The 22,933-nt window shown below is 40.3% G+C and overlaps 5 protein-coding genes and 1 non-coding gene across 9 annotated transcripts in view; 3 read left to right on the forward strand and 3 right to left on the reverse strand.

The window, feature by feature from the left end:
* Positions 1-172: 172 nt before the first annotated feature.
* phkg1a (phosphorylase kinase, gamma 1a (muscle)) lies at positions 173-6,686 on the forward strand. The gene is made up of 10 exons (XM_084673650.1): positions 173-374; positions 1,415-1,548; positions 2,310-2,488; positions 2,847-2,901; positions 3,047-3,112; positions 3,212-3,375; positions 4,234-4,324; positions 4,522-4,675; positions 4,969-5,094; positions 5,312-6,686. Exons 2-10 carry the CDS (start codon positions 1,466-1,468, stop codon positions 5,576-5,578), a joined length of 1,185 nt encoding a protein of 394 aa, XP_084529776.1. The 5' UTR covers positions 173-374; positions 1,415-1,465; the 3' UTR covers positions 5,579-6,686.
* On the reverse strand, positions 6,323-11,706 carry LOC146257396 (T-complex protein 1 subunit zeta). The gene is made up of 14 exons (XM_084673649.1): positions 11,493-11,706; positions 10,850-10,913; positions 10,498-10,632; positions 10,182-10,355; positions 9,917-10,020; positions 9,689-9,799; positions 9,448-9,607; positions 9,180-9,262; positions 8,815-8,911; positions 8,472-8,619; positions 7,828-7,961; positions 7,490-7,592; positions 7,225-7,297; positions 6,323-7,119 (listed from the first exon to the last, which is right to left on the reverse strand). Exons 1-14 carry the CDS (start codon positions 11,627-11,629, stop codon positions 7,047-7,049), a joined length of 1,596 nt encoding a protein of 531 aa, XP_084529775.1. The 5' UTR covers positions 11,630-11,706; the 3' UTR covers positions 6,323-7,046.
* Positions 8,985-9,125, reverse strand: LOC146257397 (small nucleolar RNA SNORA15). Its single transcript, XR_014731059.1, has one exon. It is a non-coding gene; the product is annotated as a small nucleolar RNA SNORA15 (small nucleolar RNA).
* A 622-nt stretch (positions 11,707-12,328) lies between the features above and the next one.
* psph (phosphoserine phosphatase) lies at positions 12,329-15,866 on the forward strand. Of its 4 annotated transcripts, none has more exons than XM_084673652.1 (6): positions 12,329-12,450; positions 13,162-13,305; positions 13,455-13,589; positions 13,708-13,853; positions 15,151-15,299; positions 15,417-15,866. In XM_084673652.1, the coding sequence occupies exons 2-6, from the start codon at positions 13,166-13,168 to the stop codon at positions 15,525-15,527; spliced, it is 681 nt and encodes a 226-aa protein (XP_084529778.1). In that variant the 5' UTR covers positions 12,329-12,450; positions 13,162-13,165; the 3' UTR covers positions 15,528-15,866. The 4 variants fall into 4 exon arrangements, with proteins under 4 accessions (XP_084529778.1, XP_084529782.1, XP_084529779.1 ...); XM_084673656.1 differs by having other exon boundaries at positions 15,163-15,299; XM_084673653.1 differs by having other exon boundaries at positions 12,347-12,444.
* A 46-nt stretch (positions 15,867-15,912) lies between these two features.
* nipsnap2 (nipsnap homolog 2) lies at positions 15,913-21,756 on the reverse strand. Its single transcript, XM_084673651.1, has 10 exons — positions 21,519-21,756; positions 20,486-20,625; positions 20,337-20,382; positions 19,719-19,813; positions 19,354-19,424; positions 18,667-18,807; positions 18,468-18,499; positions 17,621-17,715; positions 17,354-17,437; positions 15,913-17,208 (listed from the first exon to the last, which is right to left on the reverse strand). Exons 1-10 carry the CDS (start codon positions 21,608-21,610, stop codon positions 17,144-17,146), a joined length of 861 nt encoding a protein of 286 aa, XP_084529777.1. The 5' UTR covers positions 21,611-21,756; the 3' UTR covers positions 15,913-17,143.
* Positions 21,643-22,933, forward strand: part of elna (elastin a) — a 75,414-nt gene continuing 74,123 nt past the window's right edge. The window contains exons 1-2 of the mRNA XM_084673644.1: positions 21,643-21,723; positions 21,933-21,976. Coding sequence (XP_084529770.1) covers positions 21,964-21,976 — 13 coding nt within the window. The 5' untranslated portion in view covers positions 21,643-21,723; positions 21,933-21,963. The remainder of the gene's footprint in view (positions 21,724-21,932; positions 21,977-22,933) is intronic.

Consider the following 22,933-nt stretch of genomic DNA (forward strand, 5'->3'; position numbering starts at 1 on the left):
TTGATTCATAATCTATAATCTACATACTATGCCAGGCTGTTGTGTAAGATTTCTAAAGACAATGTGGTAATTGAAGCATAGCATTGAGATTAGCTTTATTGATACAGAAGTGGTTGTCAGCAATGTACTGCATGTAATGTCATGAATAAGATGATATGTGTAGCCTACACGAGCAGCTTTCAACCAACGATTTATTTTTGGCATCTGACATTAGCGTTCACCCTTTTTCAAACCGGTCCACACGAAGACAGACTGGACTTACATCGCATGCTAAGAAACTTGTTTTCTCATTTGTATGCCGCAATAGGCCAATATTTATTGTATGAATAGGAATGAATTACCGTCATAAAATGGATTAACCACGCATTTATTCCGTGAGTAGAAAGAATATATAATTTATTGTGGGCTATTCGCACTTACATGGCAGCACTGTAAAAGGTCATGATAATGGCCAACAACACGATGTCGGCCTATGTCAAGTGTTGCATTTTAGGGCACTATGTTCATACAAACCGAGGTTAGTCTTCCATTTTTCTATACAACGAGAATCAAATGCATTACGCACATTACTGTGGGGTTCCAAACAATTGTACAACGTTCGAGTACATCTTCAATAGTTTAGCATTAACCGTCACATATTAATGTTTGATATCTGTCTATGGTGTACCATTTCATATGATTTCCAGGGCACTCTGTCCACAGTCTTGGCACTAAACAGCAAGGGGCGGAGCATCTATCTTTCTGCAGTTTATTGAGTTCAAACAGAGAATGGTTTAACTATAGACTGAGATTAGCACACCAGTTCAACATGGCCGTAGTTTATACACATTGTAAATCCAACCATCTAACTTGCCCCGTGCACATTTATATGACGCATAGGCTAACTCATCAGTCAGGTCGTGACAACCGGTAATGTGAATGCTGGATTTTTTGTCGCCACAAAGTAACATGGCAATTTTGTATGTAACCTGCACGCCTTGGCCACGTGATTAAATCGAGTTCGCGGATTTGTAAATGAGCCCCAACCTTTAATTCGCATTTAACAACTAGTTGCAGTCCTCATTTGCCCAAAAAACAAGCCTTCTGCCAAGCCGACACAGAAAAGATGTAGCATGTATAGTCATTATAACATTAATGATAGACTATTTTAATATTTAGTTAACTTTTTGGGGGCCAGGGCTGGTTAGGCCTCTTTGTCCCCCAGCCCTGCCTTAATTCTTGTGGTTGCTTCTGCAATTAATAGCCTATAAATCACAGCAATGATGCAATTCAATGATGGTTGCTAGTTTGCAGTAGCCTACCTCTGCAGCCAATCAGAATCGAGTATTCACCCAAACCATGGTATAAACAAAGGGTATATAAGTTCTTTGGTATAAATGCAGTTGTCCCATTAACCCTATTTGTTGTATTGTAGCCTGTCAGCAACGCACCTATATTGTTGCCTTGGATACCCTGCCAACCCAACATGACCAAAGAAGACGAGATCCCTGATTGGGTCGGAGCGCTGGAGTTCTACGATAAATATGACCCCAAGGAAATTCTGGGAAGGTAGGCTACAGTTAGCTTGTATTAGCCTATTTATAACATAGCCTACCCTATACTTTCAGAAAATAAGATCTAGGTTGTTGTCTTTGAGAGCAAAAAAGTATTTAGATCTACTAGGGGTTAATTATTGTTAATCAGAGGGTGCGCATACCTGCTCTTGTGACCACCGTCTATTCAAGTGAATATGTTTGGGGTCAAAGGTAAGGTATGCTGCATAAGATGGTTGGTTTTGAGTGTTGATGTTTTCTCAACATGGTCACATGCTGGTTAATGAGTCAGTGATGTAGTGATGTAGTCAAGACATGTTCCTCTTCCAGCACAACATGCGTGTAACACAGCTTCAACATTGTTTTTGTATTAATGGATAAGATCTGTGTTGATCTGTCATAAGAAGGAATAAAGTTCTATCCTACTTACTTAGGCTACTTTCTAACTGGAAATCTCAAATGAATCACATTTATTACCTACAGTAAAACAGTTCCACAAAGTATATCCTGGTCATGCTTTCTGGAGGAAGTCTTTTTCTGGGGTGTTTGTGAATAATTGAGCCATTCACCATATATGACTATTATGGTACTGTTGTCAGTAATCTGGTGTACAGGTTTCAAGTTTATTATTATGTGTAATGCCTAACATTGTTAAACCCAGACTATTGTGGATTCTAAATCCCTGGCCAGATATTTGGGGCAATTAGTATTACATTTTTTAGATATTCCAGAAACCCCTTTTATATCAGATGATATTTTGTGTCTCTAACTGTTCAGGGGAGTGAGCAGTGTGGTGCGACGTTGCGTTGATAAACGTACTTCTCAGGATTATGCTGTAAAAGTGATTGACATCACTCCGTCTGACAAGATGACGCCCCAGGAGATTGAAGAGATCCGAGATTCCACTTTGAAAGAAATAGATATTCTCAAGAAGGTCTATGGACAGGAGAACATCAGTAAGCACATTCCACGATACATCACACACTTTAGCATTTTAGAACAAATGATGGAGCATCCAGAAACACTGTTAGCTGATGTTCTCCACTTCTTTCTCAAACATTTAAAAAGTGACAACAACCATAGAACATCAGGAGATATTTGCACATTTGGATCGCACATGGGAGAAACTGTTCTATTCCATGTTCCATTAATTTATGTACTCAAGGTACATGGTTATGTATACACATTCTATGGATGAACAGCTTTGATCCTTGCTCTAAAACATGTTGGAATCCTGGAATCCAACTGAAAAATATAACATTGATAACACACACACACTCATACACTGACGTTGAATCCATTTACTTTCCACAGTTCAGCTGAAGGACTGCTATGAGTCCAAAGCCTTCTTCTTCCTAGTCTTTGACCTGTAAGTGGCCAACGTACAATGTTAAATAAGATGCTGACAAGGTTTAACAACATTAAATTGCTTTAAAACAATAATCAACCCAACTGCCATTTATCATTCTTAGTCTGAAACTAAGAAAGCACTTAAATAATGTTATCTTTCATAGGATGAAGAGGGGTGAGCTTTTTGACTACCTTACAGAAAAAGTGACCCTGAGTGAGAAGGAAACCAGGTTTATGCTTTTTTATAATGCAACATTTTGCATATCCAAGGTACATATAGGTATATATTTGGTTTGTAGGTAACTCATGACTCTCTCTGGGCCCTGTAGGAAGATTATGCGAGCTTTGCTGGAGGTGGTTCAGTTCCTCCACTCCCAGAACATTGTCCACAGGGACCTGAAGCCAGAGAACATTCTCCTGGATGATGACATGAACATCAAGCTCACAGACTTTGGCTTCTCTGTGCAGATCCAGCCTGGCCAGACACTGAATGGTTAGTAACATTCCAAACATGGTCACAGGGAAAACTGGGTGGGAAACGTTAACCTGTTTGTACAGTACATAGGACACAACAAACACAAATATTACTTACAATGATATTTTGGTGGGAGTGAGCAAGTCAGGAATAACACTACCCCCATCCACACACACTTATGTCAGCTGATAAATGTTAAGATGCAACTGGACCCTGTGGAGCTATTTGTTGCCTTCGTTTGGTCACATTGACCTTTCGAGTGTTCCCCTGTCACTTTTTGGGGTGCACATGACCTGCAGAGGCAGTTGTCAAGAGGCAAATAGTAAAATAATGCAATATTTAGTATAGATATGGCAGGATTTTCAAGAGCCACGATTAGAACATAATAGGCCTACTTACATGGCCTTTAACTTAAAACAACTGTGAGCACAAAGGGGTTTTTGGCAACACTTTACATAAAATTACATAAACCTATAGTAAAAATATTGTAGGAACATAGGAGCTATGTTTTGTTTTGTTTGAAAAGTGTAAGACAGAATAACGGGGGGGAGGGATGTTTGAGGCATGTGGATGTTGTGAAGGTACAGTTGAAGATTGTGTTACCAAAACAAGATCAATGTTAACATCCACTTAGCCCTGGATATCCCAATCTCTCCCATACCAAGTTTTTCTCTAACATTTAATACGAGACTGTAATGACATGTAACTACATACCAGTTTCTATGTAACTGCGTTGCTGTTACTAGCATTGCTATGTAGTTTCATAGATATTTAGTAAAACCTTATTGTAAACTGTTGCCTTTTTACATGTCAAATTGTAAAAAAATATATATATATATTCAAAGCATCATCATTGATAGCCTCTGTCTTTTCCAGAGGTGTGTGGGACCCCAGGGTATTTGGCTCCGGAGATCATTGAGTGCTCAATGGACCCCAACCACGCAGGATATGGCACTGCTGTCGACCTGTGAGTAGCAAAACTGTCCCCGTATTGCACTACCTGCAAATTGCAGATTTAGGAGTTACACATTATCACCAACTTTTGAATTTGTATTTTATACATATAATGTAAGACACAGCAACAAAAGACTATAAACCTTCATCATCTGCATTTTCTTTCATAAAAATAGATACCTGTTAAGACAGTTTTTGCTGTGATTCCAGGTGGAGTTCGGGGGTGATCATGTACACTCTTCTGGCCGGATCCCCTCCCTTCTGGCACAGGAAACAGATGCTGATGCTGCGTATGATCCTGGCTGGCAAATACGAGTTCTCCTCCCCTGAATGGGACGACCGCTCTGACACTGTCAAAGACCTGGTAGGTTAGAAGACGGACCACAGAGGTCACAAGGTCATACCAGGCACATATACATGCAGTTACTCATGGAGTACATAGTCATCTCATAACCCACTAAGGCACATAAACATGCTGTCACACATGAACACACAGTCATCTCATAACCCACTAACTAGCCTAGGCTCAAATATCATTGTGCCCTTGCTGAACCAGGACAGCATAAATTATTTGTATTAGAATATATTATACCTATAGTTTTCATGCTGTGAATAGTACAAAGCTCCATGTTAATATGACCCCTTTCCTGTTGTCAGATCTCGAGGATGTTGGTTGTGGACCCTCAGAAGCGGTACACAGCCTTGGATGCTCTGAACCACCCCTTCTTCCAGCAATACGTGGTCGCTGAAGTTCGACACTTCAGCCCCTACAGAAAGTTCAAGGTAATGGGGGAGCTGCTACAGCCAAGTGAAATGTGGGTAGATATTTAAACTATGAACCTGGGATAAAACAGCAGTAATTAAAATCATCGGTGCCTGTGACAACTACATTCAGAAGAGTTGTTTGTCTGTTGAAAATTAAACTAACTCCAAATATTATGAATTGATGAGTGTGGGCTGGTTGATAAACATTCACATCCAACCCAATACCTATTTCCAGGTCATCTGTATGACAGTACTCGCCACAATGCGTATTTATTGCAACTACCGCCGGGCCAAGCCTGTTACCAAGGAGGTGATCAAGAGTGACCCGTACGCTGTCAAGCCCATCCGTAAGATGATTGACGCCTGCGCCTTCAAGATCTACGGACACTGGGTGAAAAAGGGCCAGACCCAGAACAGAGCTGCCCTGTTCGAGAACACTCCAAAGGCCATCTTGCTGTCCCTAGCAGCTGAGCAGGAGGAGTCGCCCCTCCACACGTGGTAATGCTGCTGCAGTTTCCCCACCGCCTGATTGTAAAAGGGCAGGAGGGCCTGTTGCTGAGGGCCTGTTGCTGAGGGCCTGTTGCTGAATGCTGCCTGTTCCTTTAATCCTCTTGTCTAAGTGTGTACTTATGTTCTACACTGGGAAGAAACGGAAAGACAGGGAAAACATGAGGCGGCAACCTTTAGAATATTCTTGCATTCGTTTTCAGATGTGTGTGTATGAGTGCACATAACTTGAAATGCCACTTCAGTAGAATAGTTATGAATTGACTCAGTGGATGCTGTAGGGAGGTTGCCCCTTGAGGATTCTGTTGGATACCGCTGTTGGAATGTTGGGGAACTCAACATAGGTCTGAGCCTTGGGTCAATTTCATTTTGGAGGTCCTTATTTCACTCAAGCAGATCCCTGAGTGACAACTAAAGTAATAGCATGGTACTGTATGTTAAATTAGGATTGCGCTGAAGGGTACTGGAGTATAGCACTTTTGTTTGCATTATTATCCATTTGTTTGTTTCCTTTCTCCTGAAAGGAGTTGGATTGAATAAGAGGTTGTGGGTAGCCTTCAGCAGCCAAATGTAAGGAATTATATTGTTAATAGATTAATGCAGATGCAGTGAAGACAAATGGCCTGTTCAGAATAACACAAGTGTAATGTAAGGTAATGTGCCATTGCAAAATAAAATACAAATGTGTGGCATATAGAGTAATGTATGCATGCTAGATAATGAATAAAGGAAGACAGAATTATCAAAGCATGTCTTTAATCAAATAACTGTAAGCACATTTTGCCATCTAAAAGACTAACTTCAAAAGGTACTTCTGCAACTAGATAATGCTTTGCATCGGTTTGCTTGAAAAGCATGTAAAGCTTCCTAGCCCCACTAAGTGTTTCCCTCTCCCTCTCCCAGTTTAAGGCAGTGCAATGAACCTTCATACTTGAAACGTCATGTACAAAATAAGTGCATTGTCTTATTTTTGCATTATGTAGGTTGTACTGTACTTGTTCATTTACAGATACGTTTGAAGGGAGTCTGTGAACCAAGTGTTGGTTAAACTTTCAAATGTATGCTAAGTATTTATTTTAAAATAAACTTAAATGTTGAAATGGTGTTTTCTAATCATGGATTTTGTAAAAAGGAGACAATTCTATGAGGTAAAAGATAACCATCTAAATGCAAAAATATATCTCAGAGCCATGCAAGTAGTTTATTCCAGAGTGAGGTAACATTCTTGGTATGATCTACAATTAAACACAAATTCTTGAGGCTTCATGGAAACATTGACATGGCAAGACATACTGCATTATAAAACATTGGTGGGAATACATGCACATAAGAGGGCTGCCTGTGTCTCTCGCTATGCAGGATGTCTAACCTCCTAGAATGAGTTCAGCATACACACTTCACTGGCTCCTCAATTAACTAATATCCCAAGTACTGAAGTCCTGTTGCTCATTTTGGTTTTGACTTTAGCCCTTTAGGGATGACATGCCGGCTCTCATGATCTCATCCACAAGAAGAATGTTGCTCGCTATTACCGTGCTGTTGATAGAAGCAATACATTAGAAAGTGAATTGAAAAGGCAAAGTGAATTATGATAAAAGGCTACAGAACTGTGCCTTTTTTTGAATAGCTGGGTATTGTTACCATGAGTGAAGAAGCTGTTTCTTTACACTGTAGTTGTCCCAGATGCCTGCCTCGGCAGCATGGATTGGTTCTCCTGCAGAGCACAGTAACACAATAAATGGGAGAAATTATGATTATTTGAAATGTCCTTAGGAAATGTGAAGCTTAAAAATCACTAACCCTTAAACAGATATTATACACAATGCAACAGCTACAAATTTGCCGGTCTTTTAAAATGAATGTACCGTCAGACATTAAACTGCCATTCAAACACTGGGGTTCATACCAGAGCTCAAGTCCACTCCTACATGCTGGCTGCTCTCTTTGTACTCAGTCTGGAGTTTGACCAGAGTCTCCTGAGCATCGTAGCCAGAGTTTTGGGCCAAAACCTACACAGAGAACAGAGGTCAAATGGTACACCAAAACACAATAAGCAAAACAAAAGACAACACTGGATTAAATAGTACCAAACCTTACTGCATGAGTTATTGTTGTGCTTTACTGCAACCTCATAAGTACTTTGAAAATACAACAGAAACACTGCACACATTTGACACACTGGCAATTGACTCAGCTCTTTCATAAAAGGACAGCAGTGGTAACAGACCACACCGGTACAGGTACCTTGGGGATGATGAGAAGGGCATCAGCAAAAGCCTGTACCCCCAGCTGAGCCCTGCCTTTCACGGAGGACTTGTGTTTCACCAGAGCATCTGCCACAGCAACCTCAAACGCCCCGGCCCCTGCCACTACACAACCTGCACAACACAATGAGCCAGCTCAGTATCAGGACAGCAAGCTCGAAACTGGTTTGAAATGTGTAATCTCAAAATTTGACGTTTCAGAACTGTCAGTGGACAAGGGGTGTCTAATTAGACCAATAAGGCATAAATTGGAGCTTTGGTCAAACATTAACTTTTAGGCTCAATAGTGGAGTTTAATCACTGAGGAATGTGGCTTTGGCTGGTTGGTAACAACTGGTCAGGTGAGAGGGATATTTATGTATACATAGGTGCAAGTAGTGAAGTCAGGAGAAATACATATTGACATCTTGTGATCAAAAATCTAAGGCTTGCAACTATTTGACATGGTCCAGCACTTATCATAGATTATAAGGGAATTGGTTCTTTAGTATAGTCTGCCTACTGAATAGTATAATTCAGAAGCTACACCCAACTTCAATCACAGCATCCAATTCAGAGAATCGTTTTAAAGAGACTCTCTTCAGTGTCAGATGAAGTAGAGTTGTTTTTTTCCAGCATACTAACCGTCTTCAATGGCATTCTTAACCGCCCTCAGCCCGTCACGCACAGCGTCTTTGATCTGGGTGAGGGTGTGTTTGTTGGGTCCCTTCACTAGCAGGGTCACTGAGCGAGGGTTCCCACACTTCTCAATGAATGTGAACTTCTCCTCGCCCTAGAACAGAAAATAATAAATAATCCTACAATGTGTCAAGTGTGTATTTTCATAGTATCACCACCAGCCTACAAATGCAATCTATATAACTTTTTCGGCGATTCAAAAACAGGCTACGATTAGTGTACAGGTAAAACACTATATGGATCCGAACTGGTTGAGAAGGTAATGTACATGTAGAGCTTGCAAACATACCAGGGTATGTTCATAAACCAGACCGGCATGGCCCAGGCAGTCTGGTGTAAGGTCATCCACAGAGTTCATGGCCATCCCTCCACAGGCTAGGGTGAGTCTAGGAGTAGAGAAGGGCATGAGTGTGTGTACAACAGATGCAAACGACACACACACAGACGACTGTTGAACATTGTTGTATTCACCCTCACATTTCATAGACAAGACGCAGTTCAGAAGTCTTCCATTAATCAAGTTGAAGTGTGAAAGGTTGCTTTAGCATGGTGTCTGACTGGGTTTACTACTGACAAGAGTGACACAGAATTCGGCCATGCATTTATCTATTATGGTTGAATACTATTTAGAAATCGATTCACAAAAACAGTCACCTCTCCATGTTCCTTCTCTTTGCTCTACGCAGAGCAACAATTCCTTCTTTGGCCAACGCATCCAGGGAATGGGGATCGATGCCCTGTCATGGCGGGGGGGAAAAACGTAATTAATCACAATAAACACAGTCCTTCTGTTACATAGCAGAGATACAGATCATACATTCCAACACCATCACTGGTCCTTGCACTTTGATTTCTGTAGCTCTTATATACATAATATTTAACTTCATGTCAGACACATGAGTCCATATAGACATATTCATACCTTCTGGTTGATGACCACAAAGCCTTTGGACCCATCAGAACACACTGCATTCTTCAGCTCAATAATTTTCTTGACACGATCCTCGATGAACTTCCTCTCTGCGGAGACCAGCTTCTCGCGCTCATCAGCGCTCTTATAGAAGAAGCCAGAGTTGACTTCTCTGAAATGAAGTTACAAAAGAAGGCTCAACATCTAGGCTCCATTGCTTGTATTCATGCTTGCCTATATACTGTTTACCTACGTTTTCTCATACTCCAAAGACGCATTGCATGTGAGCACATATGCGTCCTCCACTCTCTTCTTCATGTCGGGATGACGGGCACCATGGTCCAACACCAAGCCTCGGATCAGCCTTTCACAGCACAAAAAAAACTGTTACACCTCGGCAAATATGCACAAAGCGTGTTGTGACGCACACAAGTCTCTGCATCCATGTAAAGCGATTGGTGAGAGGAGGGTGAGCACTCACACTGTGTCGCTGTCGGTCTTGTGTCTCATCTCCATGATCTCCACCATGTAGAGGTCGATGGGCTCATTGGGTTTATGGATGGTGAGCACAGCATCAACAACAGCCTGTGGACAAGTCAGTCACTTAATTTGTTGCTTGTAAACATGCATCACCCAAATGTATCTTGTGTTTTGTAAAACACCCAAATGACCATTATTTTACCATTATTTTAATATGGACTGCAGGAAAACTGGTCAGTGATAGCCACATATCCATAATCACTTACTTCGGTCAGCAGATCCGCCAGTTCAGTATGAACCTTGGTTCTGAGGGAGGTTCGGGCAACATGAATGAGGGTCTCTCTGTCCATCTCTTTAGTCACCTTCACCTGCTCTAGGACCTGTAGGGCTTTCTCTTTGGCCGCCTCGAAGCCTTCTACTATTATCCTTGGATGAAGACCCTGTGAGAAACACACACACACAAAGGAACCATGTTGCTAATGCTCTGACTAGAACAAATCTTAACCCTAATTTTAAAGAGTTTATGAGCCTGCCATAAGCTTAAAACCTATCAAGTTTTACCAAAAACTTAAGATGTCTTACCTCTGATACATACAGGTCAGCTTGTTTCAGGAGCTCTCCTATGATGAGTACGTTAGATGTTGTTCCGTCTCCAGTGATATCATCCTGTGCTGTGGCCACTTTTGCAATCAGAGATGCCGTCGGATGCTGAATTTGCTAAATACACAGAAAAAGGGAATCAAACCCGGAACAGGTAGTCTACTAAAATCACATTGCTACATCATAAAATGCAAATATGTGAAAGAGAATACATGCTCTCTTGTAGAGTTAACTGCAGTAGAGTAAACAGTAACGGTCTAAAGAAATTAGCTTGGGTGCAATGGAGCATTTATGGTTCACGGTCAAAATGAAAACAAAACAGATACCGACATACCATTTCATGCAGCAAAACATTTCCATCTTTGGTCAACTTTATGTCACCAGCCCCAGATACAAGCCTGCAAATGATACGAATTAGTATAACGATTAGTTTATGATATTAGATTTGTACACAAACAACACACTCAAGCTTACATCATATGCAATCATCTTTGGCCAAGATTTTGAGAATGACAACATTCTCCGCCACCCGTGTTTCAGAAGTTCCAGTCTACAGCCCCACGGCCGGCCAGTTTGTGTAATTTAAACCATAGCATGTACGGCATATTGCAAACAAATTTAAATCAGACGATATCGGTTAGCTAGCCCACTTTACCACAAATAGACAGGCAGCGATGTCATTTAGCTACGACAAATCAACTTACAGTACCTAAACAACCCCGCCCTTTCACGTGCAAATGTTAGCTTGATGTTTGATATGATCTGAACATGCAATATGATCGATTGTTCAATATTTCTTTATGAAAGGTCAGTTTTCATTGATAGTATTTAACGATGTGAAACTGGTCTAACAACTTTTGAGCAAGCTAACTAGTGGTAGCACAATTAGCAGCTTCTCTACAGTTGGTTAGCTTAGCTGACAAAGTGTACGCCATACAGTAGCTACGCATGTAGCTAGCGTCAAGCTAACCACTCACATTTTCATTGTTCCTTTAGGCCCCAAATTACTCTTTAACACATCTTGAAGTCCACGAGCAGCACTTATGTTAACAGCAAGAGCAGCCTGAGCTCGAGCCACCTCAGCTTTTGGATTTAATGACTTTATAGCAGACATGACGACGTTTCTCTTGACGCTAACTCAAAAATGCTAACAAATTCTGGAACTCTCTTCTCTCGTGGAGATATTCAAAAGCCCCACCCCGATGTCAAATAACTGTCCAATCGGATGGCTTTTATGATTTGCGAAGTGTTGTTAGTGTGTGCAGGTCGATAAATATGCAAAGTCATCCGCTTACAACATTCACAAGGGTTAGATTTACCTAAATCTACCGCTTTTATAATGTATTTTTTCGATGAAATTGATAGCAGACCAAAGGCAGCATTTATTTATCTGTAGATTACAGCATGTGCGTCATAGCCTGTGATTGACAGACCAATTCGCAAATTAGCTCACCGATTCGTCATTCCTACAGGATCTTCAAATTTAAGTTTATTGTCCTAATAACTGATTTACATGAACGCAATTATCATACAGACTATAAATATTAATAGTAATGGGAATGTTATACTCTTACTAAGAGTATTGGTAACGTAGGCTATGAGAGTGAGCTTTCATCCTCTTAAAGCGCTTATTAATAAAAGTGGTAAAGTAGGCTACAAGTTCCAAGAAAAGTTATTTACCATTTATTTGATCTGATTTATTCAGATGACAATATCGATAACTAAAATATATTTATACATCCATACACGTTTAATTTAACGTTACGCAATACCCCTTGCTTTGGCCCCCAATCAAAACTCAGCAGTGGGCGGTCTCACGTACCCGGCTTTCTTTTGAGATTTAGCTGTTCTCTTCCTCACCAGTGAATCCATTGAATGCATTGCATTTTGGGGTTGTTTAACAGTAGCAGCACCATATCAACGCTTTAGGTACCAGTAAGTATTTATATATTTTTTTTTCCACACTAAAACCTTGCAGTGCCGTTAATCCATAATTTTAGTTGACATTACGCAGAAGAGTGACATTCAGGATGAAAAGGCACGGCATATTTTCGTAGCTTAATGCAAATACATGTTAGTGTATTTTTAACGTAGCATTGCCTAGTATTTGCACTTAATAATTCGCTATAATGTTGTTGTAACTTGATGATTTAAACCGTTGAAAGTAAGTCAGCGTCTCACACATGTTGGCATAGCCTTGTTTTTTGGGCGCTTGCCAGTTTTTTTTTTCTTCCAACAAGCAGGGTGACGCAACATGTACAGGATCTAACGATCAAAACATGTAGCCTAGCTATAGGCTATTAATTTTGCACTACGCATATAATCTCATAGGCAGTGCTAATATTGTCAACTGTCAACAGAGAATAGGCCACGATAGTCATTGTTACAATATAGCCTACTGCTTTTGCATTGGTCGATTCGCTGCTCTTCGTTTACATATAACTGTATGTCTATTGTAGCTCCTCAATTCATTTAAAATACTTGTACGATCTAAAGTTATTGCATTTACCCATCTCTTGGTCGATTAACAGTCCTGAGCCGAACGAATTACCAACAACAGTGGCAATTTGATATGTACTTTAACCCAGATTGACCAAGTGCAAAATTGTATTTTTATCGCACACTTTCTTGCATCTTTTGTTTCAGCATAATGACAACTTTATCACAGACAAAGGAAATCTTCAGGAGAGCAGATGCTGTCTGTTTCGACGTGGATAGCACTGTTATTAGAGAGGAGGGCATTGATGAACTTGCCAAATTCTGCGGAGTTGGAGATGCAGTTACAGAGATGTGAGTAGGCCTATAGGATTTGTAGGTCAATTGAATGTTGTCTATCAACGTGATTTGAATTGGTCGAACGTAAACTCGCAACAGTGTCAGTTTTTGTTTCAGGAGTTGCAAACATTGTATCGCATATCAATAACTTTGTTGCATTACAGGACTCGCAACGCCATGGGTGGATCAGTGACTTTTCAAAAGGCTCTTATGGATCGTCTCTCAATCATTCGATGCTCAAGGGAACAAGTAAACAAACTGATAACAGACCACCCCCCACAACTGACCACAGGTATCAAGTAAGTGTGTGTGACTGTTTAAAACCAAGATCTATCACTGCCAAAATGGGCATTATCAGGGCATGCCCTTATGCCGTTTATGACGTGACAAGTGACAGAAGGTCATTTCATTATTCAGGGAGCTTGTCGACAATTTGCACCAGCGCAATGTCAACGTTTTCCTAATCTCCGGTGGTTTCCGCTGCATTGTGGAGCATGTTGCATCTCAACTCAGCATTCCCCTTCATCATGTCTACGCCAACCGGCTCAAGTTCTATTTTAACGGTAAGTCACCAGGTCCCCCTTTCCAACTTCGGTAAACTTTGGTTGGTGTTTATAAATACATTGGTTCATCCTATTTTGTTGGATGGGAAAACATTGGACCTCATCGAACATTTTCTGAAGTTTCTTCTGAAAAGTTTCTTACGGGCTTCGGAAAAACAACGTAAGAAAAAGATATCCGCCAAATTCATGAACCCTTGAAAATGTGTTCCAACGCAGCAGAAGTTTTCTGAGCTGTGCTCCCCGGCAAGAGCTTTATTAAGTTGATAGCGCGTCCTCGTGCTCCTGAATTTGCATACATACACGCCCCGACAGGCCCTTATAAGGGCACGCAGCAGTAGTGACTTGTGCAGTCAGAATCGACACAATTAGGAAAGCAACAGGAACGCAAGTTATGTCCAAGCGAAAAGCACCGGTGCATCGGTGCTACATCATACCAGTAAGATAAGCAGTGGAAGTGTTCTCCACTGGATCTAACAGTGTGCACACTAAGCAAGGTTAATTAACCTAATGTAATTATTTAAATTCGAGGATATCTGTTATGGCAAGCCGTTTTATCATTTAACCAATGAATTGTTGATATCAAGAATTCAAATTTTTGATATCCAAAATTCGAATTCTTGTTATCCAAAATTCGAATTCTTGTTATCCAAAATGCAATTCTGGATATAAAAAATTCGAATTCTTCACATCAATAATTCGAATTTTGGATATCAAGAATTCATTGGTTAAATTATTAAATGGCTTGCCATAGTCTGTAGAGTTGATGTGAACGCAATCACCAACGATTTCTCACAAATTCATTAGCACTTCAGGAGTTTTCATAAATGCGATTCCCCTTGTGTTTTTTAAGGAATTGCATTTGAGACAACTCTGGACGATTTACGACTGCTATTTCGAATTCGGAAAGTCTTCTGAAGTTCAGAACAAATCCCTGATGAGAAAACTTTCATGAATGCCAAATGTTTTCCTAAATCCAATTCAGAAGAAATTCCTTCTTAAATGATTCTTAACTGCGTTCGAGAATGAGGCCCATTGTCCTTTGTATATATATTGTTTTAATTGTATTGCAAGCGTTCCTAATACTGCTGGCCACAGAGCACCCTAAAAGCCAATTTCGCAAATGTATTTGTTGAGCTCTTTAAGTGGAATGCCTACACCCACTTTAAATGATAGTAAATGAGAAGACGCATAAGCCATTCCTAAGCTTGTGTTTTCACTCTCAAAGTTTAGTATCCATATACTTGATACATCTTCCTAATGACTATTCACCCCCCCCCCCCCCACCCCTCCGTCCAAGGTGAGTATGCAGGATTTGATGAGAGCCAGCCCACTGCTGAGAGTGGCGGAAAGGGCAGGGTGATCAATATGCTCAAGGAGCAGTACGGCTTCAAAGACGTGGTGATGATTGGTGATGGTGCTACAGACCTGGAGGCCTGTCCCCCTGCAGTAAGTATCTACACACTCTGGCATATTTGTAGGTGTGATAATGTACCTCAATTGCTTCAATCACTATATGCTGTAAATAACTATACTGGTAATGTAACAATGCCTTTTTTTCCCCAGAGTGCCTTCATTGGATTTGGTGGAAATGTGGTGAGACCACAGGTGAAAGAGAGGTGCTCTTGGTATGTCTCAAGTTTTGGAGAGCTGCTAAAAGAACTTGAGAAGATCTAACAAGGGATACCGGGGCTTTTTGAAAATTCACTAATGTAACTAATGCTAAGTTTAAATATTTTTTTTAACTCATCCAGTCAATAGATTTTTTTTATAATGAATGGAAATGTTTACACTATAATAGTGGGACTTTAGAGGGAGGTGTTGTCCCTTGAATATTTTATACTTGTATAGAACACTAAAAAGTTAACCAAATGTCTATTTGGAAGGATTTGGTGTTTTTTTAAACAGCACTTTCCATGTTAAAGCTTAACTCAGATTGATAACAAAACTGCATAAAATGTGTGCCATGTGGAATACAGATTGCTACTGACACAATAAAGTGTATAGTGCAGTTTGGGATGTCTACTTTTTTTTGTTATAATTGTACATTTACTATCCCAGATGTTCTTTAAATATTTTTATTTATGTATGACATTCTTGCCACCTGTCAATTTACCCTTACATCGGGGGGAAACTGGACATGCTACTATAACACTAAAACCTCTTAGAAATCACAATAAGCAGTAGCATGACTGCACAATTACAGCATCAGAGTAGTGGTTTACACAATACATTAGATGTTATGCCCAACTGAATATGTTCAAACCGATAAAACTTCAAGAAAAAATGGGCATGCAATAATTTTCTCATCGATAAAACAAAAGCCATGTTCACCAGCACAGTACGATAAACACACGTCAAGCTTTTTGCGTATAGTGAAAAGGAGAGACATGAGGGAATGCCCACAGTTTCAAACAAAGTATCTTTAGGGGAAAAGCAGACATCTGGATTTCCATGTACTTGTGTGACAACTTTAAGGGCCTGGGCTTCATTATACAACTTGGTATTCATAACCTTTTACAAACCTTGTGTGCTGATAATGTCAATGACCATTCAAGAGATTCTCCCATTTACAAAGGACAGTTTATGACACATTTTCCTTTTGGCCTGTCGCCGACTAACTGTTCCATTCAGTGACAGCATTGCTTACCCTAGACTTTGCAAAAAGTGTCATTTGCAATTAGTGATAGAGCATGTAATAGAGGTCTTCAATATTTACATTAAATAAATACATAAATAACTATCGCTTATTGAGCAGAACACTTTTTGTTAAGTCTTGCCATACCTGCCCAATGAATTCACTTTATTATTATTTGCTGCAAAAATACAGCTGCTGCAGCTCTCCTTCAAAGTAGCACTTTGTAGGGTATTTCTAAGAATAGAGATGAACCGTGGTCTACTGATTAGTCTTAATGTGACACAGCATGTGGTACAGAGGGTATCCACCTAAAACAGATCAGGAGGTTTACATATGCTGATGTTGCCCATCCTACCAAAGAACAAATAGACGTTTGTGCGCACGCCACTGCCCTTCATCTTATTTAGGAAAGAGCATTTCAGCCACAGAAAGAAAGACGCTGTTAACTTTGCCTTGAACTTTGTCTTTGAAATACATTTTTTAAGTACTACCTATAGTTTGCTGGTGCAAAGTCATAATATGGTTATGTGAAATAAATCCAAAACAGTGGGTTTGTTGGCAACATTGACAGGAGGATGAAACCATGGCAGTGAAATATTTATAGACGTTTGTTACGCTAAAAAGGTTTGAGGTTCAATGTCTGATTTCTTTTCCTTTACTGCAGCGGTGAACCCTTCATTGGGATCATAATCCTTGAATCCATGTGCTGAATGAGAGGAACTGAAAATAAACATCAGACATCGAGTCAGCTTACTTTTAGAGGAAATTCTCTAGCTAATGGTATGATAGTTCTTACAATGTCAGCAAAAGAGCCAGTTCAACAACTGAAACCACTGTACATTGTTGTCATCTGAACATTACTCACCTGTATAATACACAACCTCATCCCAGCCCTCATGTTGCCAAGCTGCATTCCTTGTGTCTTCTCTGGACTGGAGGTCTTTGTAGGCTGCAATCAATCACAGTATGTTTCAGTGAGTGGTGTGAGGAATTACCAACTCCCAAGCATTTTGCAAAAGCTTGTCTCCTACAGCACCTGTGCCTACACAGGTCACAAGTCCCCGAAGGTCTGGAATCCGAGATGACACATTTCACTTCTGTCAAATGTTAGTATGAACCTAGTCCTGCTCACCCCAGAGATGGTGCACCATGTACAGGTTGCCGATTTGGGAGAAGAACCCTCCTACTGCCTCACGGTTATGCTGCCGGTAGCCAATGGCTCTGGCCCTGTACAACGTAGAGCAATTACATTCAACCCAGACCAAGGACACAGGCTATTACTTCCTCAGACAATTCACATGAGACAATCAAGACTGAGATTCTTCTTTCCAATGACTAATGAGCCAAGCTACAGCTTCGGAATGTATCATTGAAAGCATAGAAAAGCATATAAATATATTTTTGAATGGGGTTGGCATTATTTCATTAAACAAGCAATTCCCAATTTATATTTAATTATGATCACAGGCAACAATTTTGATTCCAGCCCAAACCATACAGTATGCATTTAATTTGTCAGCATTTAATGTTGATGTAATGTTGTTGCATACCTTACAACTTGATTATCTGCCAATTACTCATGAGCATTTCAAGGAATTCCATAATCAGAGCACCCATGTTCAACCACAAATTAAACTGGGCAGGTTTGATACGTTTAAAGAATGTGAAACAATGATTATTATCATGCCACTATTTGCAATGTAAGGATGAACTATGTTTGAACATAAACCTGATTAAGTGCAACTGTCCACTTTCAAATGCTTCTGTTGGAAAGCAAAAAAAAAACTTAATGCACATTTTTTTAACATTGAAACTAGGAGGAAAAAGGTAAAAGGCTGTGGTACAGTTTGGTCCTGTGCTGCAGGGATTAAAATCTTGTATGAAAATAGTATCTCTCATGGGATATGACTATTATTGAGAAAATTACAAAGTAGGTTTTTGTAACTACATATGAGTGAATTAAATGTAACAGGGCTTACCAGTAATTACCCCACTCAATCATAGTTCCAGGCTGGAAAAAAAGACAATTAATAATATTGTATTTAAATAATGTAATCCTTCAATGACTACTCTCCTTTGCTTATAACAATTAATGCACATCTCTCTTCCCAGTTGTCTGGGGTAGGCTCTCTCTGATTCTGACCCTGTAGGGTGAGTTACAGCCATGTCAGTACGTACTCTGAGCTGGTAGGACCTCAACTCATAGATGTTGGGTCCTTGTCTAGGGGCAGGCTCGTTCCAGAAGCTGAACTCCAACAGGAGCTGGTTCCTACGAGACAGAAGCATCTTCCCTCTCTCCTTTCTGTACTCCATAAATTCCTGCCAAAGGAGATCAATACCAATCATTATTCTGCAGCCTTTGCAACATAAAAAAAAAAGAAAGAAAAACAACAATTCCATCAGGGCAGGGTCCTGACTGAAACAGTTTGAGAACATCTGCTCAAGAGTGAAGTGACTCTACATCACAAACAACACAGACACGCCATGCAGACGAGCAGTACAAAGAGGCTGAAATGATTTAACCTAACTCTCGTTAGGATTACCATAGCATAGACTATCAACTATTGTCTCTTGAGGCCTCTCTCTCTACATTGTGTACAGATGTCTCTCTCCCTGAGAGCCTCCCACAGACACAGTGAAAGCCAGTAGAGTTTTGCAGGGAGAGAATTCCTTTCCGCACCAGCTACCAAATCCTGGCCTACTGCACAGAGGCCAAGACCTGTTAAGATGCTCATTTAAACAATCTTTCATTGTGTTGTTATAATCCATTAAAAAAAAATACTACCTGTTTATCAGCATTGTGACATGCACATAAACAAAGAAGCAAAATGTATAAGAATATCAAAGATGAAAACATAGTTTTACCTTGTTCTGCTTGAGTTTATTCATGGAATCAGTAAGAGCTGGGTAGCCTCCTCTATACCGCCACATATGGACTGCAAAACACACACACACAATCAATTAATAATGCATTGTTTATATGTGAAATATAGCATATAAAGGGGGTAACAAAAACACGACTTTACCTATAGTGAACTACAAATAATTTGAAAGGCTAATATTAAATACCGTAGGTGGATAAGGCAACATTAACTTGTTTAGTCAAGTGTAAGTGTAGAGCTAGCTGATTACATATAGTGTGGCGTTCATTGCTCTTTTTCAGTGAAGGGGGGTGTGACTGCTTCTACAGGTAGAACAGTTGTTGCCTATCCCCTTTCCAGCACTCCTACCAGCCTGGTCTTGCTCTCCATACCAGGTATTCCAGGTGCCCACCAGTTCACAGGGGTAGTACTTATCAGCATGGATGGATGGAAAGACATCCTCACTATAATAAATAAATAAAAACTTTATAAACACATCTGTTGTATGAAATACCTCATGTCCTACTCCAATGCTTAATAACCATAACCAACCATTAAATAAAACACAGGCCTCCATACAGGAACAATGACTGACTATTTGCATGACAAATTGGGGCAATGAAAAGGATTTACAACTGCTCTTTCCCACCGAATGTCAACAAAACATTAAATGGCAATGCCCATTAAATGGCAATGCCCATCTGGAAAGGCTTTAGTCTGTGTCTGTGTCAAAATCAGTTACGTGTGCTCCAATAAAAGTAAAGTCCATTGTGAGTCATCTTAAGCATGGCTAGCCTATAGACATTCATCAAGGCACTTTTGCCATTCCACCGTGTCAATCACATCCCAGAAATACAACTAAAGACATTTTGTAACTCTTCAGGCTACTTGTTAAGTCATATAATATCACCACAATTACAACTTTCTATAAAGAATAAAAAATATTAAACCATACACACCAACTTAGACAATAACAGGGACACTCACCAAAGTTGGTTGTATGCATCCAGGCACTCTGGTTTGACATTGTGGACTGTAAACAGAAACAGAAGAAAGGTATTTAGCTCTCTCACTTTGTGAAGTCTACAGTCATATACACTTTGAAATGTATCTTGAACATGTAATAACATACTTACACTGAATTTTGTATAGGTTGCTCTCCTCATTCTTGGTTAGCAAATGACTGTGTGCATCTTTTCGGGGATCTACTTTCCTCACAAACAGTGATTTAAACCAGCTGTCTTCTCGGTTTCTGTTACTCGATGCTGCCAAACCCCTACGGATTAATATGTCTGTTAGTGACACTAAATATTGTGAGTATGGTTGCTAACATCTGTTTATCTACACTTTTATTCCACCAAACAAAACCTGTGATGTCTCCAGATGATTCTCTACATTCATCACTCATTTCATATTATGAATAACGATACACCACACAAAAAGACTAAAGAAATAACAGGTTGTGAGGTCTTTCCTAAACAAATACCCTTCATGCTCAATAAATCTGAGACCTTTTCTTGCAAGTTTATTTTGGACGTCCCTGTCAACAAGTTGTGTATGATTGCCATTAAGTTCTCAACTGGTCCTGCAATAAGCAAGCATAATTTATAAATGAAGTCCCATAAGAACAACATGAGGAGTGTGTCGCTGACTTGACCTTGGTGGGAAAACCAATGCACGTGTCTATAGTATAAATATTTGTAAAATAATCTTGAAAATAGCAGGTTAGCTAGCATAAACTAAATCTGACCTTGAGCATTGCAGTAGTGAGAATTGTTGTTAGACACAAGTAGCTAGCTTGCTAGCTTGGCTACAATAATATGTTAAGAGTATATCAATTCAACTAAATCAATTTACAGTTTAGCCTTTCACGGTTTTTCAGTGAACAAAACGGTAAATCACACCAATCTCCCATTTGCACAGCAGTGTTCTGTAACGCAAAATCAAATGTATCAAAGCTAGTTAGCGTGCTAGCCAGCCACTTGCTAGCAATAAAGCAAGGTCCACTAGGCTAGCAGCAATTGCAAGAGGCATGATAGTAGCTGACGAAGAGGACTTAGCTAGCTGTGTAGCTACATGGTCCAAACTATAGACCCTGGCCGACCCTGGCCGATTGCACAACTAATACCTGGGTAAAAAAATAAATAATCACAATAACAACAGCCATACCTGCTTGAAATGACAATCTGTCCCGTCGACCGGGCCCTGTTTTTTGCCCGATCCAGGCCACTTCCAAATCTCTGAAGGACTCTGGTCGCCATCTTCCATTGGTAGTGCTTTACCACGTTGAAAATGTTTGTGGAAGTTTACCACCGGGTGGTAGTAGAATACAACCCACGATTAATTCGGTCAGGACTTGCTGCGCCATTAGCAGGTGAAAACATTTATTGTTTAAAGCATTTTCATTGTGAGTAGTGAATCATGAGAACATTTTAATTTGTAAGTAATGTAATTTTGGTGGATAAAAGGTCAATTCCTATTGCAATTTTTTAGAATTTGCATGTTGACTGGAGACAACTTGTAGACAACGTGCTGAAGTAAAATAAGAAATGTAGTAAGCAGCAAACACTTTTTTTTTTACAGGTCATCTATATTAGAAAAGTGTCTACTCCTTATGGATATGGCAGGTGAGTTGAGTTAGAAGGTGACTTTTTCTTGTTGTTGATCGGACTCTCATGAACAAGCCTCATCCTTTTATGGTCATTTGGTGTGTGGAATTATGTGTGGAGGGAGTTATGGGGGTTTGAGTCCAGGCATTTTGGTGGTTGTCATTCTTGGCACTTCGGTCTTTAGGCCTCAATCAGAGACCTGGCAAGAGCTGATGGTAACACAGCTGGGCATAAGGGCCTTCCCAAAACATGAAGACCATTTCTTGTCTGGGAAAATAATTGATCCCCCTTCTCCATGAGTGGAACAAATCTATCCAGCCCACCATATTCTCAAAGCCTTTCAGTAGCAGTTAGAACCAAAACAGTACTGCGCTGTAGCGAGTGGTATGTGCCAGTGGAGCTAGTGGTATGTGTCAGTGGAGCGAGTGGTACGTGACAGTGGAGCTAGTGGTACGTACCAGTGGAGCTAGTGGTACGTGGCAGTGGAGCTAGTGGTATGTGTCAGTGGAGCTAGTGGTACGTGGCAGTGGAGCTAGTGGTATGTAGCAGTGGAGCTAGTGGTACGTGACAGTGGAGCTAGTGGTACGTACCAGTGGAGCTAGTGGTACGTACCAGTGGAGCTAGTGGTTTATAGCCTGTTCTCCTATTCTAAAATGGCCACGGGGCAGTTACAGGACAGTAAACAAAAGCTGCAAGACACCCAATGCAACTGCCACGAGACACTTTCGTACCACTATCAACAGAACAGTAACTGTCATGTACCAGTGGAGGCGCTGACACGTACCACTGGCTACTGTCATGTACCAGCGAAAGCACAGGCATGTACCACTAGCTACTGGCACGTACAACTAGCTCCACTGGCACGTACCACTAGCTACAGTACAGTACAGTTTCGGTTCTAACTGCCTCTCAAAAATGTACCTCCAAAAAGGTCTACTCAAACAGACCTAGAAGCCAATTCCACAAATGTGGAAC

The sequence above is a fragment of the Hypomesus nipponensis genome, chromosome 15 (genome assembly GCF_054491055.1).
Source record: "Hypomesus nipponensis isolate SF chromosome 15, ASM5449105v1, whole genome shotgun sequence".
Classification (NCBI taxonomy): domain Eukaryota; kingdom Metazoa; phylum Chordata; class Actinopteri; order Osmeriformes; family Osmeridae; genus Hypomesus; species Hypomesus nipponensis.